The following is an 18,419-nucleotide window of genomic DNA, read 5'->3' on the forward strand; positions in this document are numbered from 1 at the left end:
AGGTCTGCCCACAAACCACTGTCAGCACCCAGAGGGGCCCCACAGGCGCCCTGCAGGCCAGCCTCAGGGTTTCCCCACAGGGGTGGCGTGCCAACTCCCTGCCCCCTCAGGGATGGGCGTGGTTTCCAGGTGACTCACACGAATAAAATGCAGAAAATAGAGTTGAGGCAATGGGCATTATTCTAAGCAAGCCAAGTTCCAGACCCCATATTGTGTTCTAACTTATCTCAGGATCAGAAAAGGAAGTCAGAACCTGGCTTGCCCTTCTTTCTCTCACAACGAGAACATTTCTGCCCTTTTCTTTCTCTGTGAGAACAGCTGTTCCTGTGGCTTGACTTCAGAACTGAGCAAAATTATCACTCAAATTGAGGCCGCTGTTATTGCTGGGGAGGCAGGATGGGCTGATGGCCATGAGCTGGCTTTGGAGGCAGATGGGTATTTTTATCCCAGCTCTATGATCTTGGGCAAATCACTTAACTTTTGGAACCCAGCTCCTCTGCCTAAAAAAAAAAAAAAAAAAAAAGATGAAGATAATAATGGTATCTGCTTCATGAAGATTAAATGAATAAATTTGTGCCAAGTGCTTAGAACAGTTCCTGGAGAAAAGAAGCCCTTAAAGCAAATGTAGCTAATAGTCTATTAACAATAACAGTGTTGGTGCATATTACCTTATCGCCTCCCCTCACCAGCTTTTTTCTTGTGACATGTATAACCTAGCATGTGTCCTGTGTATGTGGTATTGCCCTGTAAAATTTATCATTCACACAGAGCCTTACTGCCTCATCACTGTGTCTTCCACCCCTCCCCTTAATTAAAAGCCTCCCTCACCTGTCCCACCTCCTCCCTGCTTCCCTGTCTCTGCCTGGGCAGACCAACAGCCCTCTCCCCTCCCAGACACTTTGTCCTCAGGGCCTTTACAAGGTGGGGGAACAGCTACTAATTCCAGAGTGCCACGAGAGACCACGGGCTCCTGGGAAGATGTGGGTTCTTGCCCAAGCTCTGGCACTGATTCCTCACCACCCTTGGATTCAGTGTTACCAGTTTATATGAATGGCACTAACACTCACTTCACAGGGGTAGTGGAGGCTGGAAGGTACAGTGCCAGGCAGATAGGAGGCACTTGGAGGTGACTAAGAGTTGTGGAACAGATGCACCGGCCAGTCTTTGCTCTTTGTGTGACCTGAGCGGCTTCCTTCACCTCTGTAAACACAAGCTTTCTTTGTTCCCTGGGGATTATAGCAGCGCCTCCCTCTCAGGATCCTTGTGCAGGTGTTCGAAGAGCTCAGCAGGAAGCGCTCCCCAAGGGTTAACCTTTATCTATTAACAACTGAAGGCTCTGCCAGGCAGGATGTCTGTGGTGGTGGTGACTGAGGCCAGGCTGGCAGCATTGGTGCTGGGGAGAGAGCCCTTCGTGACTGGTCAGCATCTTCTCTGTCCTCTCCCCACAGGGCTCTATGTGCTGGTTGGAGCAGGGGCCCTGATGATGGCCGTGGGCTTCTTCGGATGCTGTGGGGCCACGAGGGAGTCGCAGTGTGTTCTTGGATCTGTAAGTGGGGAGAGATGGGGAGGGACTTGGCCTGGAGCTGGGCATTATCTTTGTCCCTATGTCTACGGAAAGCATGAAAAAAAAAAAAAAAAAATAGTTCGTTAGTGTGAAGATGTTTGGGGAGGAAAAGTGCCTGATGATACCTCACAGTGACTGAGGCAGCTACAAGATTCCTGTAGTCAGGGAAACACTTATCTACAAGAAAAGTACTGCTGTTTGAGATCAATAATTTAAGCAAACATCCCTCTTGTGGTTTGTTTTAACAAGCAGCCTCTGTTTAAAAAAAAAAAAGGAAAAACTGCAGTTAACTGTTATCCATCCAATGCCGGTGTGACCAAAGGGGAAAGAGGAGCAGGAAGGAAGTTTTTGTATTTCTCCACAAGGCATCAGAAACAGCAGGTTTATTAGGTGGCCTCTCCTTGCTCTCTGCAGTCTTTGATGTTTGACTGTGGCCACTTCTCCTGATCTCTTGCCGTGTAAGGTTTCTAACTCACTTCCTTAGTTCCCCACTCTTTCTTTTTCCCCTGTTGTGGAGCATCCTGTGTCTTGTTTATCACTGAACTTAGTTTAATCAGAGCAGACCCACGAGATCAGAGCAGAAATCTGTCCGGAAGGACACCCTTCACCTCCACTCCCTCCTCCTCAGAGCATCCATCTACAGCACGCGGTCTCAGGTCACCTCCTCCCCAAATCCAGCACTTCCAGTCACTGTCTATCTCCTGGTCTGATTTTATATCTTTATAGAACCTCTTTTGTTCATCAAGCAGTCACTGAACATATGGGTGCCAGGCACTGTTCTAGGTGGTGGGATTTCTATATCACTCTGAAATGATCTTACTCTTCTATTGCTTACTCATTCATCATTTCCTGCTCTTTCTATTATTAGTATTATGTCCAAAAGAGCAGAGACACTGAGATCTTATCTTATTCACCACTGTATACCCAGTGCCCAGGGCAGTTCCTGGCCCAGAGCAAATGCTCAATAAATGATTGCTGAATGAATTACTGAGCAAACAAACGGCATGTGGACCAAGGGATCAGATGCTTCCTTCTGTAATATTTCTGTTCAAACTAATAACCTTGTTTTTCAAGGAATTAGAATTAAAGAGGTTAAATAAATTGAAAAGGTTATTGAATTAATGAAGGTAGTATTTTCTCTCCTTTACAGTTTTTTACCTGCCTATTGGTGATATTTGCTGCTGAAATAACCACTGGAGTATTTGCTTTCATAGGCAAGGATGTAGTAAGTAAATGTTACTTATAAATGTTCTTTAATGATGGTTAAAGTGTTCTCTTTATGGCAAAAGACATGAGAATATTGACAACCACAGTGACATTCCAAAGCCAAATAAACCCCAGAATTATCTTTTATGCAGAATTTTTAACCTAGAAATGTGGTGCAGACTTAAGCAGGTGCGCGTGTGTGTGTGTGTATGTGTGTGTGTGGCTGCATACATGTAAGTGCACATATATTCCTGGGGAGGTAGTTAATTGCTTTCATTAGATACATGAAGGAATCTATGGGTTTTTGTAACAAAAGGATCTCTAATTTAAGGTGATCCCGTTTGGAATGTGGGAGGAGCTAGATTACAGGTGTGAGAAGTAGGGATGGAGAAGAACACACATTTGCACCCCTGTTCGCTTGTCCTTTGTTCTTAGGGTTTGGCCTGGGCAGAGGACAGGTCAACCTCAAAGACTACAGTCTGCCTTCTGGGTGCCCATGAAGCCAGTTTAGATTTGTGCTCAAACTGTAGGTGCGCAGGATAGATTATCAGAAGAACCCACAGACGAAGGTAGTTTTTTAGGCTTAAACATGCAGAGAGGAGTGAAATGGAAGAGGAGGAAGAATGGAATCTTAAGTTTTGCTGTATTTCATGTAAATTCACATGCTATCAATTCTGTTTATGAATTTATTTTAGATTTTAAAAATGGTAAATATGTAGAATGAGTAAATATCCTCCTCTGGAATTTTTCTAAAGTTGTTGTTCAGTTGTTAAGTCATGTCTGACTCTTTGGGACCCCATGGACTGTAGCACACCAGGCTCCTCTGTCCTTCACCACCTCCTGGAGTTTACTCAAACTCCTTTAACCTCAAATATGTAAGTTAGAGGAACTGGATCTTATGACTTCTTGAGAGCCTATGGATTTGGGGGTCACATGCTGTTACACTAGAAAAAACATTCTCTGCATTTTCTATGGTATTTAAATGCTGAAACAGTTTTCCCTGGTCATGAACACCTTTTAAACCACGTCATGAAAAGATTTGAGTACTTGTTACCAAGGGAGTCCCAAGAATGCATAGGTTTCTACCCTGGCTGTGCACCAGAATCACCTGGGTGGGACCCAGGAACCTGGGGTTCAGTTTTTGCTGCTGTCCATTCAGGGCTGAGAACCTCCACTCTAAGAAATCTTTCTATTCTGTGAAAATTATTTTTGGTTAGTCTATCCTTCCATCAGAAGCATCTTAGAAATTCCAGAACCTGCAATCTGGTCCATATATATGGAATTACCCTCAAGTCCAAATAAACACATGAAAAGGCCATATTCTTGAAGGATGGGGAAGAGGGCTTTTTTCTTGATGAAAGGAGAACATTTGGAACTTCCCACTCATGTCCCTTTGTTTTCCTGATATTTTTTTCAGGCAATACGACATGTTCAGACCATGTATGAAGAAGCTTATAATGATTACCTTAGAGACAAGGAAAAGGGAAATGGGACTCTCATCACCTTCCACTCAACGGTAAGTGACTTCTTCCTTCAAATTTCATCTTCTAAAGATTACTGAGTCACCGACTTAATGGACGTAAGTTTGAGCAAACTCAGGGAGACAGTGAAAGACAGGGAAGCCTGGCATGCTGCAGTCCATGGGGTCACAAACAGTTGGACATGACTGAGCAACTGAACAGCAACAAATATTATGCACAAGCTAGGTTCTCTCTAATCACCTAGATTAGAAATAAGAATAAATTGAGTGAAGCCAGGCAGCAGCATTGTATTTCTCCGTTCGTGGGAGTCACCATTTGCGTTATATGTAGAATCTAGAAGAGAAAAAGGTCTAACACAGAGTTGACAAGAGGAAGTCTGGACATGCACCCAGAGAGACAAAGCTGCCCAAGTGAATACCAGCTTCTGCCAAGAGTGGCCCTGTGGTGTAACAGAAACAACCGTGACCTTCATGTCAGAAAAGCTTATCTCTAGCTGCAGCTCTGCCGCAGAACAGCTTCATGACCTGGAGCAAGTTCCTTGCCTCCCTGATCCTCACTCAGCTCCCCCAGGTGCGAGACAGAGGGATACGTGAGGGAGGCATGTGCGGTTTCTCCCAGGATGTCCTGTGGGAACATGCTGTCGGTGCAGCAATCTTTCCAAGAAAGACTTCCAGGGGAGATGGGCCAGGCCAATGGTGTCCTGATTTCCCAACCACTGTGATACAGAGAAGCAGCAGTGCACTCCTGGCCAGGTGTTTTCAGGTAGCCCAGTTCTTGTATGTCCCAGGCCTGTCCTGGAAGTCGCCAACCATTTATCCTGTTCAGCCACAGCCACCCCAAGGACGTCAAACAGCACACAGGTTCCTTTGTCTTTGAAGGGCAGCCCTAAGGCAGGATACCTGTTGGCTGGCCAGTCTTTGAGTACCAGTCTTTTAGCCCCTGGGGTTCTCTGTGGTCACCTCTGCTCTCTATTCCGGGCTCTCTTCAGTTAATGAGCCTTTCCTGAAGCTCATAAAACATTAGCTACTTGGCAAAGCCAAAAGGAAAAATCTAAAGACCCAACTCCTGTCTAAAAACAGCAGTTTACACAGGCACTGTCAGCTTCTTGCCTTGTTTGGATTGCCTTCAGTCACCTCCTGTCATAAAAGGTGGACACTTTGGTGAAGTCATTTTTCTGCTCTGCCAGCATGACCATATGACCACGCTCTCCCCAGAATGGCTGTTGGGTTGCAATGTCAGGCGACAAAGATGTTTTGCGGCCTCAGCAATCCCAGTCCTTTACAGAGAGACCCGGGCTTGTAACTGCTGCTTCTCCATCTGTGTCCTCTCATTACCTTCCCTAAAAGCTCTTTTCTGACTTTCTAGTTTCAGTGCTGTGGAAAAGAAAGCCCTGAACAGGTCCAACCCACCTGCCCAAAGGAGCTCCTAGGACACAAGGTAAGCGTCTCTACCAGATTCCTATCCTGCCTGTGGTGTTAAGATGGTTCTTGCTCTCAGGATGGAGGTTGTGATTCTAGGAGGCCCTCTCACAGTAGCTTCTAGCCTCAGTTTTATTCTATATAGAACAGGTGAAGCAATGCTGAGTCCCAATCTCCTGGTACCCTGGGGAATAACAGTGTGCTGACTTGCCGGTAATAATGCAAATAGAGTGGCCTTAATTAAGCTCACCAAGGCCAGGGGTGTGCACTCTTAAGAATGTTGCCCCATGAGTGTCTTCCATGGATGTCATGGCACTGATAAATGCTTCCTTTATTAAATGCTACATGACAGGCACTATGCCAGGTTCTGAAAACTCTAAGATAAAAAACAGATGGTCCCTGTCTCAATGGCCTCACAGTCCAGTCAAGGGAGTTGGTGCCGTGCAGAGTACAGTATCTGCCCAGCATACAGTGGAGACACAGTGGAGTCAGGAAAGCTTGACCATGGATGGGATTCTTGAGCCAAGTTTGAACAAGGGGAGGTCATTTCAGGTCCTGAAAGTAGCTGGAACAGAAAACATGACAGTGTGAAATTCCAGGACTGCAAGAGAGTAGGGAGCCCACAGGGAATGGCAGGGGACATTTTTGGAAAGGCTAACATAGGCTTGATTTTATACCTGGAACTTGAGGGAAGCCGTTGCTTTTGGTAGAGGATGAACATAATCGGTTTCACATTGTAGAAAGCACTCAGGTGACTGGGGGTGTGACTGGTAGAACAGAAGGCTATAGATTCATGGAGGGAGGCCATGGAGGTGACACTTGTTTTCACCCTGGTAAGAGAGGATGAGGGCTTAGAGCAAGTTACAAACAGAGGGGAGGGAGAGGACGTGACAGACTCAGAGATGTCCAGGGGTAGAATCCGCAGCCCTAGGTGACTGACTAGATGTGGATGGGGAGTGAAAGGGAAGAAGCTGAGACTTTGGACTCCTGCTGGGTAGACAGAGGCTCACTCACTAAGAGAGGTGAACAGAAGGAAAGGAGCAGTTGACAGCTTCAGTTTCAGTCAAGTTTGCACACTAGGTACCTGTGACATTTGCAGGTAATCTGAGCTGAAGACACAGGTGTCAGAATCCAGCAAGCTGGTGATAGCTAAAGCCTAGGAGTGGATGGAAATGCCCAGGGGAGCATGTAGAATAAGGAATAAGGTGGGCAAAAGTACTATCATTTAAGGGGTAAGCTAAGGACAAGTGGGCTTCCCTGGTGGCTCAGTGGTAAAGAATCTGCCTGAAATGCAGGAGACATGGGAGATGTGGGTTTGATCCTAGGGTCAGGAAGATCCCCTAGAGAAAGAAATGGAACCCACTCCAGTATTCTTGACTGGAAAATTCCGTGGAGAGAGCAGCCTGGTAGGCTACAGTCCTTTCCATGGAATCACAAAGAGTTGAACACAACTCAATGACTGAGCACGCACACACGTGAGGACAAGTAGCCAGAATGAGACTGTGTAGAAAGAGTCAGAATGAGGGAAAGTTCAAAGACAATGCTCCTGTAGAGTGAGGGAGGTGGTGGCTTATCCATAAAGTCAAATGCTGAGAAGAGGACAAGGAAATAAAGGCTGGAAATAATGTGTTGGGATTTGATGCTTAGAAGATTCTTAATGACATTTGCCATGCAGTTTTGGTGAAGCAGTTTGGAATGCGCAAGAACAATGTAGGAAATGAGGGAAGTATGAGGATGTTTCTAGAAGCATCTGTATCATGGTCCTCACATTATCCTATCTCCTCACTTTACCTCTTAGTTTCTTTTTCATAGAAAGAAACTTTCTGTGAAAGAAAGGAGGGGACATGGGCAGAGCTGGAGGATGCGATTAGAGGGGGTTTTTGCTTTAGACTGCAGATCAAGTGCATGGTGTTACATGATGAGTGACAGTGTCAGTGCAGAAGGAGAGGCTGAATGTGTAGGAAGGAAGGGAGATATGTGGCAGTACAAGCTTCCAGAAGTGATGAGAGAATAAGATCCAGAGTCAGGAAAGGGGTTAACTTTCCACAGAGAAGGGCAGTGGCAAGAAGCAGTGTGCCTTGCTCACCTTGCATGCTCCCTGCAGAGAGCAGTACCTGGCACTGGATGAATGGGGTGTATAAGTTTATAGGTGCAGATGAGGAAGGTTGGAAGAATTTCTATGGCTTGACTCCAATAAGTAAAGAACTCATTATCTAAAGCATTGGTTCTCGAACTTTTACCAGAATGCAATGTAATTATTTTTGTGAGTCTATGGCCTTCTCTAAACTATTAGCTCCCTGAGAGTGAAAGAAACCATGTCTTATTTTCTCCAAATCCATCATGCCATTCCAGTGGCATAGCATGTAAGGCCGATGCTGAGAAATGTTTGTTGAATGAATTAACCATGAATGAATGAAGTGTGATAGGAAATGTGAGGATAGTGGTAAGAGTTTCATATAGCTTATGCAAGTATCAGAGAGAGCTGATCATTGACAAGTGAAAGGACCTGGACAGCCTAAGGGCAAATTTGGGTTGCAAGAATACCTCTGTATTTAAGAGGACCAAACAGAAGTTGGAGAAAGTAATTACAATTATTATACAAGTGATGTATTCTGCCCCTGTCCAATATTCCCCCATCTGTGAAGTTTCTTTGGACCTGCCCTGCCCAGTCTCTGTGGGACACAGATGGAAGAATAATGCCATCCATCTCAGCCACCCAAGAAGAAAACAGTCCTCCAGCCCCCAGCACTTGGCTTTCCTTTGTTAAATTTGAACCTGTACAGACTTCATAGCTTCTTACTTACATACCTCGGAGAAGGCAATGGCAACCTGCTCCAGTGTTCTTGCCTGGAGAATCCCAGGGACAGGGGAGCCTGGTGGGCTGCCGTCTGTGGGGTCGCACAGAGTTGGACACGACTGAGGCGACTTAGCAGCAGCAGCAGCACTTACATACCTACCACTAGGTGATACCTACCTTGCGTAGTGAATTGGACCAAGTATTTTTAAAAAGTATGTAAAATCATTTAAACTGTAAATGGCAACCCAAAACAAGAGGCTATTATTCTGGGTGTATTTTACTTATTTTTTATTTGCTGAAAGGAAAGAGAAGCTGCAAATTTTTAAACGCCTCATGTTCCAGAATAGCTTCCTCCAGCCAGGTTTCAGGGCTTTGAAGCAGCCATTGGCCTAAATAGGAAAATTCCACCAAAAGGAGAGTATTATTCTTTTTCTCCCAACTACATTTTTGGTTTATCAGAACCTAAAGGAGATTTTAAGTACCTAGGAGGAATGGTTTAAATATGACCAGAAGCTGACATAGGTCAATTCTCACAGGAATGGATTGGAACTGGATGATTCACACACACCATCAGTTGTTATTCCTGATCTTTTCTTTTCCAAAACAGAATTGCATTGATGAAATTGAGAGCATAATCAGTGTTAAGCTCCAGCTCATCGGAATTGTCGGTATTGGAATCGCAGGTCTCACGGTGAGAAAGTTCTAGAATGTACCTTCTTTGACCCCTAAGAAACCTTTGAACCTTTGCATCTTCTCTTCAAGTGTGATGTGGCTGTGTCTTCAGAGAGATTTCTCATAAAAGACAAAGACTTTTTGACAAGATATCTAAGAACAAAGCTAATTAGACCCATCAATACTTAATTCTCTAAAAATGTGATACAAATTTCCATTTTAAATGAATTATGACTTTGAGTTTATCGTTGCAATAGCTTCCCATTTTAAGCCCATCAAGCTTACACTAGACAAGTGATTTTTAATTCCGAGTCTCTTCCTTTGTTAGAAATTGAAGGTAACATAGGTTAAACTCTCTCACCTATGATCTTCAGAGGCAGCACCATGTGCTGACTAACAATGTGATCTCTGGCATCCCACTCCCTGGATTCAACGGCTAGCTCCACTGCTTACAAGCCCTGGGGTCACTGGAAGTTTTCTTAATTTCTCTATGTCTTAATTCCTTCATCAGCAGAATGGGGATCTTAATATACCAACCTCATAAAATTGTTGTGACGATTAAGTGGCATAATAGATGTAAAGAATAATTAGAAATTAATTCATATAAAGTGTCTGGAATGCAGCAGTCGATAAATGCTAGATCTACATGTAATGAGTGTTCCCAAACCCAGGACCCAGGCAAAGCATATATAGATGTGTGAATTGAAGCATACTGCACCCATGCACTGGCAAGTAGCTCAGTACCTCTAAAGCCCCAAAGAAGAATGTACAAGAGTCGATAGGGTCAGAAAGCTATGGTACATGTAGCAAGAGATGACACTGGAATGGTTTAGGAGGGTCCACATAATTGAGTTCTTTGTGTTACTTTTTGATAGGTCGGGCTTTATCCTTTAAGGTAGAGGGGAGCCACCCAGGTTTGGAAGGGCATGTAGTTCAATGTGGAGATAAAGTTGGAGGGAAGTAAGATTTAGGTAGGCCCCTAAAGAGGTGATTTCTACTGTCCAGGGGTTGAGTAATAGCTAATGCTAGGATAGACTTGCGGAGAAGGCAATGGCACCCCTGGGTTGGAAAGATCCCCTGGAGAAAGGAAAGGCTACCCACTCCAGTATTCTGGCTTGGAGAATTTCATGGACTGTATAGACCATGGGGTCGCAAGGAGTTGGACATGGCTGAGCGACTTTCACTTTCACTTCAAGATAGACTTAGGCTTCCCAGGTGGCTCAGTGGTAAAGAATCCACCTGCCAATGCAGGAGACACAGGAGATGTGGGTTCAATCTGTGGGTCAGGAAGATCCCTTGGAGGAGGAAATGGCAACCCACTCCAGTAGTCTTGCCTGGAAAATCCCATGGACAGAGGAGCCTGGTGGGCCATAGGGTCACAAAGAATCAGGCATGACTGAACAACTGAGCAGACAAGATAGACTTACCCTCTAGTCCTCCTATGTAGATTAATTCATAGTCTAAGCTAAGGCAAGGGCAATGGAATTGTGAGGAAATTAATGAATTGGCAGTTCTCAGGGGACACACAGTCATCTTTGCTCCTTTCTTGTATTTAGAGCACAGAGGGCTGGGGCAATGGGTGAAAATACTATGCTGAACACATCCCTATCTGGGGACCTCTCTCAGGGCCCTCCCCACCCACCCTGGGGCTAGCCTGATGACTAGTCTGTGGCTTCCCTAGGACAGTTCTGAGGCAGAAGATTTGAAAAAGATCTGCATTAACAGAAGTATCAAATAGACCCTGCCAACAATTTTACAGTCTCAAGGATTGCCCATTCTGAAAGTGGTCACCCCTGACTCACGACAGTGGCACGGAGAGACTGAAGAAGTTTCTCTCTGAGGGTACAGTGTGGCTTACGTAGGGGTTGCACCCAGCCTCACAGCCACGGAAAAGGGGGAATGCCCTCTGTTGGCCATCTTTTTTTTTTTTATGGTTTTTCTTTTTCTTTTTTTTTTTTCTAATTTTATTTTATTTTTAAACTTTACATAATTGTATTAGTTTTGCCAAATATCAAAATGAATCCGCCACAGGTATACATGTGTTCCCCATCCCGAACCCTCCTCCCTCCTCCCTCCCCATACCATCCCTCTGGGCCGTCCCAGTGCACCAGCCCCAAGCATCCAGCATCGTGCATCGAACCTGGACTGGCAACTCATTTCCTACATGATATTTTACATGTTTCATTGCCATTCTCCCAAATCTTCCCACCCTTTCCCTCTCCCACAGAGTCCATAAGACTGTTCTATACATCAGTGTCTCTTTTGCTGTCTCGTACACCGGGTTATTGTTACCATCTTTCTAAATTCCATATATATGCATTAGTATATATTTCTCCAAAGAAGACATACAGATGGCTAACAAACACATGAAAAGATGCTCAACATCACTCATTATCAGAGAAATGCAAATCAAAACCACTATGAGGTACCATTTCACACCAGTCAGAATGGCTGCGATCCAAAAGTCTACAAATAATAAATGCTGGAGAGGGTGTGGAGAAAAGGGAACCCTCTTACACTGTTGGTGGGAATGTTGGCCATCTTGACTCAGCACCCCTAAAGTTCCTTCTTTAATTCTTTTCTTCATAAGGTAAGTTTTACCATATAATCAGTTAACAAAATGGCCATTAGGTGTCTCCCCTGCCACACCCTGCTGCTGAATTCTGTCAGAAGCTTGGAGTCCCGATCCTGGTTATTCCCTTAAGTTTATCTTTTCCCTTCCAAAAACTGATAACACGTGCCTTTTTATTGATTTATTTATTTTTAACTGTGCCTTTTTAAATCCAGCATTTATAGATCTTAGTCTGATGTAGGATGAGATTGAGGAGAGAGAGAGTTATGATACTAATTTCTTTGAACAAACATTGGTAGCAGTTTATAAATATCACACCTACACATAGTGTTTCATAGACTCTACAAAATTGTAGAAGTTATTGAGGACAAAAATGATGTTTTGGCATCCTTCTGTTCAAACCATTTAAGTAGCTATTGATTTTGCCAGATATTTAGCTTCTCAAAGAATTATCCAAGACATAAAAGATGTCAGTAATGCCATAGTTCACACACCTCAGTTTATGCTTTGGTGAAACTATTGAGTTAAATAATGATGCTTTATTAAGAATCATTTGCAATTAAAAATGGACTGGAAATGAAGAGATGCTCCACTTCTTGAATGAATCAGTGGCTTTTTTTTTTTTTTTTTTTGCCATGCTGTATGTCATGCAGGATCTTAATCGTAGCTCTCAGATCAGGGAATGAACCCACGCCCCCTGCAGTGGAAGCCTGGAGTATTGACCACTGGATTACTAGGAAAGTCCCCAAATGCTCCATTTTTTAATATGTGGTCAGTGTTGCAAAAATTCAAAGCTTTGCCAGAAATAGAAAACTATTTAGACCACAAGTGTATTTAAACAACAAATGGTTACAAACACATTATCCAAAGTAAAAATAAAAATGAGACCTGGGGTTAACCTGAAATATAAAATTCCAAAACCGGTAGTGTATTAAGTCTTTTATAATTATTAAGAACAGTCCTATAAGCTAGAAATAGATGCCTTTTCTTAGAGCAGAGTCTTGTTATTTTTAAAATAATAAAATAGGAATGTATTTTAAGCAGTTAATGAAAGTCTTACCCGGTAGCCATAATGATGTATCACACATAAAAGTGCCACTTATAACCAGTAATTATTGGTTATAATTACTTGTTAACTTGAGTTAAACATGCAGGCAGTTTGCTGGCCTTTTTTTAAAATCAGTATTCATCATTTGAAAGTCATTAACAAGTGGTTTCTTCTGTTTCAGATCTTTGGCATGGTATTCAGCATGGTCCTTTGCTGTGCGATACGAAATTCACGAGATGTGATATGAAGCTACTTCTACATGAAAAGTGTAATCTAGAGTATACAAATGTCACAGGGGCTGTCTCCTGGCTCATTTTTAATATTCAAAGGACATTAGGATCTAAAATAATTTGCTGTTAACTGTACATTTGCACATGTATGTGTGTTTGGCTCAAGACTGGTTTGCACCTTTAATGAATGCCTATGTATGCTGACTGAGAGCATGTTCATGTGTGATCTGTGTGTTTCTGGTATATGCATAATGAAATCTGGTTGCTGGGAATTCCTGAATCTTGGTATGTGAGCATATTTAACTCTAAGAAAAAGATCAAAAAGCTTTGAAAAAAGAAACTTGGTTGTTTAGAAGAAAAATGATAGTAGGTCAGTTTCTCAGACTCTAGCCATAGGAAGTAAGATATAGAGAATTCAGGGATTTCTAACTTATGGAAGCAATAAGCCACAGAGATTGAGAGATCATGGTGCAGTGGTAAAAGCGACTGTGTTTGGGTTAGGTGTACGGGTTTCCTGGGATTTATTTTTATATATGTAATCTCTCCAGAATTTAGGATTAAATACACCTGTAAAACTAAATATAGCATGGAAAATCTAATTTGAATAAGTCATACTTTCCTAGTATTAAAAAAAAAAAAACCTCACTCTGGAAAGAGTGTCACAGACAATCACATGCTCTATGAAACTGAGTGTTTTCAGGACTAAAAGGAAAACCTTTTAACAACTTTTTAAGGAAATATTTTTGTTCTTATATAAAGACATTTAAATATTGCTTTATAACTTTCCTGTTCTGACTCTTCTCTGAACCACTGCCACCCTCACATCCGCAAAAGGGCTTTGATCTCAAACTTTTCTGTGTTTCTTCAGATGGAAGCATAGAAAGACTAAAGCAAGAGATCTGGCAGGTGCAAATTGTGGGAAAGAAAATTTTTACTGGCACTGTATCTTTGAAATACCTCATAACTTGAGTTTACATATTTTCCTAATTTTTTCTATCTTTCTTATTTATTCACCTAGAGAATTCTTCTTTATAGATTAAGAACTACAAGTTTTCACCACGTAAAATAGATTATATCATGAGCATCCTTAGCTAAACCAAAATAGAGGAAAACATCCTCTCCTAGTTTTGTGCACACAACAGAGACAAGCTAAGGAAATAAAAATACACACACAACAGAAACATGTTCCTTCTGTGCAAGTCTCTTTATAAAATTAAAATGTTTGTGTTCTTTATGGTCTTGATGCTTCGTTGTAATCCCAAATTTATAATCTAAATTGACATGTATGTACATTTTTAACAACTTGCTGCATCTAGTAAAACATAGATTTTTTTAAATTTACATTTTAAAAGGCCATACAAAAATGAAAGTATGGGGGACTTTTGAAACCCCCAAATAAGTTTATACTCGTGTGAGAACACAAGTCTTTGGGTCTGCACTAAAGGAAAGTGTACACTTCAAGAAACTTTCACAAAACATTTTGCTGAAAAGGCCTATCCGTTTGAAATAATCTCACTCCCTTGGAGAACCGTGTTTCTCCTGCCATACTTGCTACTGCTAATAACCATGGAGGAAGATTTCTAGAAAAAAAGTCCAGTTGGAGGCAAGCTAAAAATTTAATTGTGCATGGTTACTTCGCTGTGTCCATAGGTAACAAAAAGATTATTTTAAGAAAATCACTTCATGAAATAGATGTTTCTGTCCTGGTAGTTGAGAAATAGAGCTCTGAAAGTAAAGAACAAGCAGTCCATCTCTCTTGGTGGCTTTACTTCATTTGTCTGCCTAAAGACAAGAAATAAGCCCCAGGGTATACTTAGGTTTCTTCCAGCTCAGATTCCTCTGGGATTCAACAAAAGTGAGTTTCATTCTATATCTGAATTAACCTTAAAGAAGTCTAGTTAAAAGTGGAAGAGTAGAGATTTGTTCCATATATGATTAAAGTGCACCTTTGGGGAGTAATTTTTCTAAAATATGTGCCGTGAGTAAAAGTAGAGAATTTAACCTCTGAGTGAGAGTAGACTTACATACATATATATCTTGACTCTCTCTATATATAGAATATATATGCATAACTTGAATATATGTATACATGTATATATATAAAAACATGTATACATATATGTGTACAAATATATATGCACATATATAAGTTTTTGGTTATATTTGTTTACCTGAACTAATATGAGATCAGACCCAAACATTTTCTTAAATGCATGGTACCCAGACACTGAATCAAAGCATCTTGATGAAATATTTTAAGTTATTTCAAAATTAAATTTTCTATGTACTGCAATTGCTTGTTTGATTATCTTAAAATTCCATTATATATTTATCCATACCTTCATGCAACTTATCTAAATGTCTAACTATTAATATAAATCAACCCAAACAATTGATGAAAAAAGGAAAGAGTAGTAACCTTTCCATAGTGTTATTAGTGGAAACTATGGATCACAACAAACTGGAAAATTCTTAAAGGGATGGGAATACCAGACCACCTTACCTGCCTTCTTAGAAATCTGTATGCAGGTCAAGAAGCAGCAGTTAGAGTGGGACATGGAACAACAGACTGGTTCCAAATTGGGAAAGGAGTACATTAAGGATGTATATTGTCACCCTGCTTATTTAACTTATATGCAGAGTACATCATGTGAAATGCCAGGCCAGATGAAGCACAAGTTGGAATCAAGATTGCCGGGAGAAATATCAATAACCTCAGATATGCAGATGACACCACTGTTACAGCAGAAAGCTAAGAATTAAAGAGCTTCTTGATGAAAGTGAAAGAGGAGAGTGAAAAAGTTGGTTTAAAACTCAACATTCAAAAAACTAAGATCATGGCATCCAGTCCCATCACTTCATGGCAAATAGATGGGGAAACAGTGGAAACAGTGACAGACTTTATTTTCTTGGGCTCCAAAATCACTGCAGATAGTGGCTATAGCCATGAAATTAAGATGCTTGCTCCTTGGAAGAAAAGCTATGACCAGCCTAGACAGCATATTAAAAAGCAGAGATATTACTTTGCCAACAAAGTTCTGTCTAGTCAAAGCTATGGTTTTTCCAGTAGTCATGTATGGATATGAGAGTTGGACTATAAAGAAAGCTGAGCACCAAAGAATTGATGCTTTTGAACTGTGGTGTTGGAGAAGACTCTTGAGAGTCCCTTGGACTGCAAGGAGATCTAACTAGTCAATCCTAAGGGAAATCAGTCCTAAGTACTCATTGGAAGGACTGATGCTGAAGCTAAAACTCCAATACTTTGGCCACCTGATGCAAAGAACCAACTCATTTGAAAAGACCCTGATGCTGGGAAAGATTGAAGGCAGGAGAAGAAGGAGACAACAGAGGATGAGATGGTTGGATGGCATCACCAACTTGGTGAACATGAGTTTGAGAAAGCTCCAGGAGTTGGTGATGGACAGGGAAACCTGGCGTGCTGCAGTCCATGGGGTCGCAAAGAGTTGGATATGACTGAGTGACTGAACTAAACTGAACTGAAGTGAGAGCTGTACTTAAAAACAACACTCTCACAAAGTTATCATATATAGTTCTATTTCAATTAATACTGTTTGACCTAAATTACATTTCTCTTCCCCAGAGTAGCTCCTTTATTATCCAAAATACAACCTGTAAAATTGCACATTGCTCCCTTTTAATGCTCTTGACCACCAGGCCCTTGATTTCAGCAACCCCATTTTCCCTACCCATAGGAGGGAGCACTAACGGGCCTTTGAAGTTAGTTGCTTAACTACATCATCTTAGTTTGGGCTCATCAAAATCAAATTTGTGTCAAGGTATATTTTAAGATGGGCTTCCCTAGTGGCTCAGCAGTAAAGAATCCACCTGCAATGCAGGAGCCACAGGAGACAGAGGTTCAATCCCTGAGTCAGGAAGATCCTCTGGAGGAGGGCATGGCAACCCACTCCATTATTCTTGCCTGAAGAATCAAGAGGAGCCTGGTGCGCTACAGTCCATAGGGTCACAAAGAGTCACAGGTAACTGATGGGACATAGCATACACACGCATATTTTAAGAGAGACAAAAGGTTTCTATTTTCTTTCAACATGACTCTTTTTTCTATAAGATGTACCTGTGAGGTATTGCATGTGGGTGTCCTTTGAAAGGTAAAAAGACTACACCAATGCAACATGTTGTTATTAATCATTTTGTTGATATTCTCATTTTAACAAGGATGACTAAATACATTTCAGGAGTCCACTATTCAGATGGCTGTCTCCTAGGGACATGAAACACATTGAAGAATAGAAGTAATATGTCCAGAAAGCTGCAAAGCAAAATCTATGCTGATTTCACAAAGTTTTTAGCTAATATGCCAGTAACACTTCCAAAATTTTGATGTTGTTTTGTTTTTGTCCTGTATAACTTATGATGGTTTTACTTATATTAAATAGAAGAAATTTAAATTAAATTAAAAGGTATAATTAGCAAAGTGCCTAGCATACCTGACATTGATAAATATTACCTATTGTTATAATTATTATGTTTATGAGTTTTGTTAATTATTAGGTTGGCATGAAAGTAATTATGATTTCGGATGTGAATTTTAAACCATTATAATTCACTCAAACATATCTTTATTAATCAAAATAGGAACTATTACCATCAACACATTTTTGCCAATGAGAATTAAGTTTGTTTATTCCTGTAGTGTAAAAATCTGTGCTTCGGGATTCGACGAATTCTTGGAAAGCATTTTCTGCTTGCTGCTGGTTGTCAAGATGCTTGAAGAAGTAGTTGGCAAGAGATCAGGTAAATATGGCTGATGAGGCAGCCCAACTCATTCAACTTTTGAAGTGTTGGTTGTGTGACATGTGGTCGGGCATTGTCATGGAGAAGAATTGGACCCATTCTTTTGACCAATATCAGGTGCAGGCATTGCAGTCTTCAGTGCATCTCATCAGTTTGCTAAGCATACTTCTCAGATGTAATGGTTTTGCTGGGATTCAGAAAGCTGTAGCGGATCAGATCTGCAGCACAACACCAATTAGGGACCATGACCTTTTTTTGGTGCAAGTTTGGTTTTGGGAAGTGCTTTGGAGCTTCTTCTTGGTCCAACCACTGAGCTGGTCATCAGCAGTTGTCAAATAAAATACACTTTTCATCACATATCACAATCTGATCAAGAAATGGTTTGTCATTGTGTAGAATAAGAAAAGACAACACTTCAAAATGACAATTTTTTAAAAATTTCAGTCAGTTCATCAGGCACCCACTTATCAAGCTTTTTCACCTTTCCAATTTGATTCAAATGCCAAAAGACCATAGACTGACTGATGTTGAATTCTTGGGGAACTTCTTGTGAAGTTTTAAGAGGATCAGCTTCGATAATGGCTCTGAGTTGGTCATTGTCAACTTTTGATGGCCAGCCACTATGCTCCTCATCTTCAAGGCTCTCATCTCCTTTGCA

At 41.5% G+C, this 18,419-nt stretch overlaps 1 protein-coding gene across 4 annotated transcripts in view; it reads left to right on the forward strand.

The window, feature by feature from the left end:
• TSPAN2 (tetraspanin 2) overlaps positions 1-18,419 on the forward strand; it is a 106,051-nt gene that overhangs the window by 26,251 nt on the left and 61,381 nt on the right. Inside the window, exons 3-8 of one of the 4 annotated variants that reach the window (XM_005204041.5) lie at positions 1,449-1,546; positions 2,715-2,789; positions 4,188-4,286; positions 5,617-5,688; positions 9,074-9,157; positions 12,940-15,281. In XM_005204041.5, coding sequence (XP_005204098.1) covers positions 1,449-1,546; positions 2,715-2,789; positions 4,188-4,286; positions 5,617-5,688; positions 9,074-9,157; positions 12,940-13,005 — 494 coding nt within the window. In that variant the 3' untranslated portion in view covers positions 13,006-15,281. 4 annotated transcript variants of the gene reach the window in all.

Source organism: Bos taurus, chromosome 3 (assembly GCF_002263795.3).
Source record: "Bos taurus isolate L1 Dominette 01449 registration number 42190680 breed Hereford chromosome 3, ARS-UCD2.0, whole genome shotgun sequence".
Lineage (NCBI taxonomy): Eukaryota > Metazoa > Chordata > Mammalia > Artiodactyla > Bovidae > Bos > Bos taurus.